General features: G+C 42.5%; 1 protein-coding gene across 1 annotated transcript in view; it reads left to right on the forward strand.

Annotated features, from left to right (window-relative positions):
* LOC132461727 (protein FAM168A-like) overlaps positions 1–5,061 on the forward strand; it is a 14,902-nt gene extending 9,841 nt beyond the window's left edge. Inside the window, 3 exon segments of the mRNA XM_060057046.1 lie at positions 20–227; positions 601–745; positions 1,241–5,061. Of these exon segments, the coding sequence (XP_059913029.1) occupies positions 20–227; positions 601–716 (324 nt within the window). The 3' untranslated portion in view covers positions 717–745; positions 1,241–5,061.
* Positions 5,062–5,508: the final 447 nt, after the last annotated feature.

Here is a 5,508-nt window from a genome sequence, read left to right on the forward strand (position 1 = left end):
CTCTCCCAAACCCCAGCAGGGGGCGTACTACACGCAGCCGGTCTACGCGGCGGCCCAGCCCCACGTCATCCACCACACCACGGTGGTGCAGCCCAACAGCCTCCCCTCCACCCTCTACCCCACGCAGGTCCCCACCGGAGCCCCCTCCCCATCTCCCGCACCCGCCCCCCGCTCCGGTGCCTTGCCAATGGGCATGGTTAGCGGCACCACCATGGCCATGTCCACAGGTGAGCCTCCAAGTTTAGGTTTTAGACTTCTAATTCATCCCCCTGAGGAAATTATGAAGGAATTTGGTCGCACAGCATCTTGTTCGGGCTCACTTTCAGGTTCACTTTCTCCCCAAACTCACTATGTCTGGGGTGATTTCCCTCACTAGAAGCCACACAACAGCAATCATTCAATATAATTATCTCTCTTGTGAAATGCCTAAGGGAGCATTGCAGCCAATCACCAAATCCACGGATGTTGTTCCCTGTCTAATTGTTATAATGTCGTAGACAGCCATCACCCATCGCTGAACCCAAGTCACTAGAGTTCATGCATGCAGTCCTTAACCATCCAGCAGTGACATGGTTCTCAACTGTCTCTCTCCGTCCGCAGGCACCCTGCTGACCACACCCCAGTCCACTCAGCACATGGGAGCCCCGTCGGTAACCATGCCAACCTACCGGCCCCAGGGGGCCCCTGGGTACAGCTACGTGACCCCCCACTGGTAGAACCACCTGCAGCCCCCTCTCCCCCTGATGTAAGCAGCCAGCCTCAGAACTCGTCGAGTTCCACTTAGAGACGACGTGATCTCCCCTTAACCATCCCACGCTCCATTCATCTCACAAGCACACCACCTGCGCTTCTGTGAATGCATCGCTCGCGCCCACCGATGGCAAGGATAACAATTTCACCCCACCAATGATAGTGACATTTAGTCCAGCCCCTAAAACTACTTCTTCTCTTAAGCCTTAAAAGAGTAATCACATTTTTGAAAGATTAATCTCCAGGCACCACATCAAACACTGTTGTACAGGGCGTTTCTAGATGTACGATAATCATCCCATTTGTACGACAATTCTGCCCCCTGGTATGAGTCTTCAGTTGTTAATGTCTTTCTCTCTCTCTCTCTCTCTCTCTCTCTCTCTCTCTCTCTCTCTCTCTCTCTCTCTCTTGCTCTCGCTCTCTCTCTCTTCTCTCTCTCTCTGTCATTCTCTGTATCTCTCTGTTCAACTGCTATGTCTCTTGCTCACAGTGATAACATCACGTATTGCCTCCGTGGGGATCAGAGCCGGGCTAGGCACCAGGAACAAGCAGTGAAACTGAAGGGCCGACTTCATGTGTTTTTTGCGTTTTGTAACCGTTTTTTTTTTTTTGTGTCAACGTTAGACTGTTTGTTTTTATTTTATTTTATTTTTTTAGCCAGCTGGATTGTGGATTGTCTTTGTTGTATATGTTCAACACTCTTCGAATCCAAACACTGGCACATTGTACAGGTCCTCTCTTGTATAGTTGTGGCTTCTTAACATGTTGGTGTCTGTATATATGTTCTTTGGTTCTGAAAACTGAACAAAAAGCTTATAGCGGCCAGTCAGTTCCTTCAGCAGTGAGAATGTAAATATTACTTTGAATGCTGACGTTTTCATAGATCTGTTTTGTTATGTTTTGTAAATAGGCCCTACTTAGCTCAACCATAACTTCCCAGTTATTTAATGGGAACAACATTTCATAATTAGTTTGCCTTTCTGTTTGCGAATAAGGTTGCATTTCAACCGTGCAACCCTGTTGGGACTGTTAGACACCAGGTGTCTGTCAGTTGTATTCTATTCAACCCTGTTGGTTTTTGTAGATTATAATATTATTATTATTTTTTTTTTAATTTCATGATATTTTTAGTTTTAGTGGAAATAGATTCCGCTGAATGCTAGCACTGATGTGGTGGACCCTCTTATGTCGGGACACCTTCAAACAACGTTTGCAAAGCCATGTAGAAGATGTCAGCCTTGCACATCACCTATAGCGTACCAAGAAATTAAAAACCATATTTAGTAACACTCGATATATTCTATAAGTGGTATCCTTACATGTTTCGCTGGGTGTACTGTACGTGAGAGTGAGTAGTCAGGAGTATGTACGCACATTCAACGCGAGGACTCGCAGTACACTTTAAGCACCGCAAGAGCGTATAGAAAGTCCACATATGCACATTTAGGCTGTACAGACGTCATGGGGGCCTATATTTCACCGGGTCTGTGTACACACGTGGACACTTGTGTACGTAAGGCTTGTGCATATACACAAGTCAACACTTGTGTATAAATGCCTTATACTATGAGTATAAAGGATTGTTTTTTTTGTTGGCTTGTTCCAAGTGAGTGTGTGTGTATGTGTGTGTGTGTTTAATATATATATATATATATATGTGTATATACATATATATATATATAATAACTGTGGAATACATCAAAGTAGAATACAAATATGTACAGCTGAGGGCCGACATTCTCCTTGCGTTTCGAAGTTCTTCAGTGTTTTTGTTCTGTTTTCAGTGACCACCTTAGACACACAAACACTTGGCGTTGTGTCTCAAAGGTCTCTACTTTACATCCACCATCAGATCAAAGGTGGCCGTACTGTCTGTAATTACAAAGGTAAAACTATGAATATCGTCAAACACTGTTGTCACAATGTGTCAGGGTGGGTTGTTGCTCCTCAGGCTTTGTAGCTGCAAGGTCAGACAGGCTTCGACATGATCCTTGAAGCTCACAAGCCAAAGGGCAGTGCTCCTCTTTGGCACACATTTGATTCTATTTAATTGTATTCTACAGGGTATGTGTATGAAAATATACACACATACACACAAAGGACTATACTGGTGTTGGGTATCGTCCTGTCCCAAACCAGGGCTTTGTGGTTGACGTCATCATTCAAAAAGCCTGGTCTATGCATAAACACGCAGGATGCAGAGAACAATAAACTGGGTTTGACTTTCTGAATGCTAGTTGGTAGGGGGGTTCAGTTATCCAGTGCATGCGGACCTCGCAATATGAGCCCAGCGATCACCTCACTAACTTGCGATGTAATACCTGAATGGTTGGATGGGTTTTCCCCCAGCCGGAATACCACACCGCCCACCCGCCCTCTTCCTGGACACAATGCCAGGGTGGGATGGAAGGAAGTTTGCTCATGGGCCACGACCAGGGGAACACGCACATTGACTTCAGGGGTTTAGGTTCTGCTGCTTGGCGTGGGTGTGTGTGTGTGTGTGTGTGTGTGTGTGCGCGTGTGATTTGAGTTGTGTTGCTTGACGTGGATGTGTGTGTGTTTGAATAGGAGTGCTAGATTAGAAACATTTGCACAAAGACGTAACGGTAATCTATGCCATTTAGAAAGGCAACTCATTACATTTTGTTGGCTTCTATTGGGTTGTATATGATTTGATTCTAGGTTCAGGACATTAGAACTGTCCCCTCAAAGCAAGTCTGTGTACTATTGATATAGTCGTCAGAGAGTAGATATTTTCTGGTATTTTGGTTACTGTAATGTCGTGATAATGTCAGTCCTAATGTTTTCATTTAAGTCCTATTGTCCTATTTTAGCTTAACTAATTGAGCCGCCACCCGCTCAGTCACCATATCCACACTATAGGGAATATCTCCACATTTTCTCATGAGCATTGAACAGCTAATGCTAAAACACATTTGTTGGGTCATCATTGAAATGAACATACTGGGTCAAAACGTGCTTTTGGCTTTTAGCAATATGGTCCTGGTCTATTTCCAGTCTACTGTTGATACTAGGGGGTGACTTTTACCTTACTGAAACCTATAGCATCGGGAGCATTTTCTCCTGCTTTCCACATGATGTGAAGCCAGATGTAATGTAATGCAAGGCCTGGGACAATGCACATGACTATTAAACAGACACCAGTCAATGTGAATGTTGTGTTTCATGCTAAATCAAGGGGGTTCAACCTTTATTCTACAAATATTCTTATGCATATCGTCCTTAAATTGCTAAAAGATATCTGCTCTATTAATAATTCCAATTGTGGTATTTTTGTTTTAAAATAGGGAGAAGGCATTGTTTTGCAAACCATAAGATTCGCTTTGCCATAATCGGCTATTGTTATTACCTATAACCATTGATAAGGCAAATATTCATGTTAATTGCTTGCATTTGTGACAGCACAGATGGACATCATGTTAACTGTCTATAGTCAACATCTCCCTTGACCTTTCAACATGTAATCATGTATCCCTCCCTCCTCTCTCACACACACACACGCACACACACACACACACACACACACACACACACACACACACACACACACACACACACACACACACACACACACACACACACACACACACACACACACACACACACACACACACATAGAAACAGACACACACACACTACACACACACATATAGGACACAAACTCTGAGTAATAGTAATAGTGGTTAATTTACAAGGATATAACGCCTACTTGCAAGTATAAGATAAAAGTATGGCTTGTGATCAAGGCATATAGGCATGACATGGTGCATTACGGCGACATTGGTGTATAATGAGATTTTGCACTTCGCACATTCGGTTTTTCCGTCCGTTGTAGTCACAAGTATTTCAAAGTGCAAGGAAGCTCGCTCTAATTATTGTCGAGTATTGGGTATGTCGCCATCTAAAAAAATATCATAGGTCTGTTTGTTACATGGTTACCTTTGGTCAAACAAAAGTTGATACTTTACAACTGTATGTCTTCCAAAAAACATATGTCGCCCAAAATTTAGTTTAGTGTGCATCTTGTGATACAGAATCTACCAGCCAATTAGTTAGACTGTAATGCTGGCTCTTAAGAAAGCAGCTGTGACGTTGGAATCTATCCTATGGTCTATGTATGGGTTAAGGTCAACAAGGGCACAGCCCTGCTATTAATGTGTGCAGATCAACTGTAATTGCTTTTTTTATGTTGTAGTTCATGAACGACGCGACAGGAATTTGTAAACCTTATTGTACCATCTTTAAGATTAAAAAAATATATATTAAAGAAAAACTTTGAGTACAAACCCATTTTGTTTGTTGACTCTCTGTTTTTGTCTCCTATTACCTATCTTAAGTTCCATCTTAAAACCAGGCAAATAACAATACAATGAGCCTATACAAGAAAACGAGAAGATAAAGGTAATAATATGGTAATAAACACGAGTAACTCATAATTATATTACATGTGTATATTATATTATAATATATAATAACAATGATTTTTCCGTGTCAAAGATTATGTCTAATCATAAATCCATTAAAACCATAGATAGACTGTGCACAGATCAAAACCGATTCCAACATGCTTTTAATTCATGGCCCATGGATGTATCCTCGTATAACGGTAATCCATAAAGGTAAGGGATGGATACATCCAGGGTTATATCTCTAAAGGTCCTCAGGGGGTCGCCATATCTCCCTTTTCCCTCGCCACCGGAAACCCCACTAAATGGAAAACTTGGCTTTTATGTGCCT

This window comes from Gadus macrocephalus, chromosome 7 (genome assembly GCF_031168955.1).
Source record: "Gadus macrocephalus chromosome 7, ASM3116895v1".
Lineage (NCBI taxonomy): Eukaryota > Metazoa > Chordata > Actinopteri > Gadiformes > Gadidae > Gadus > Gadus macrocephalus.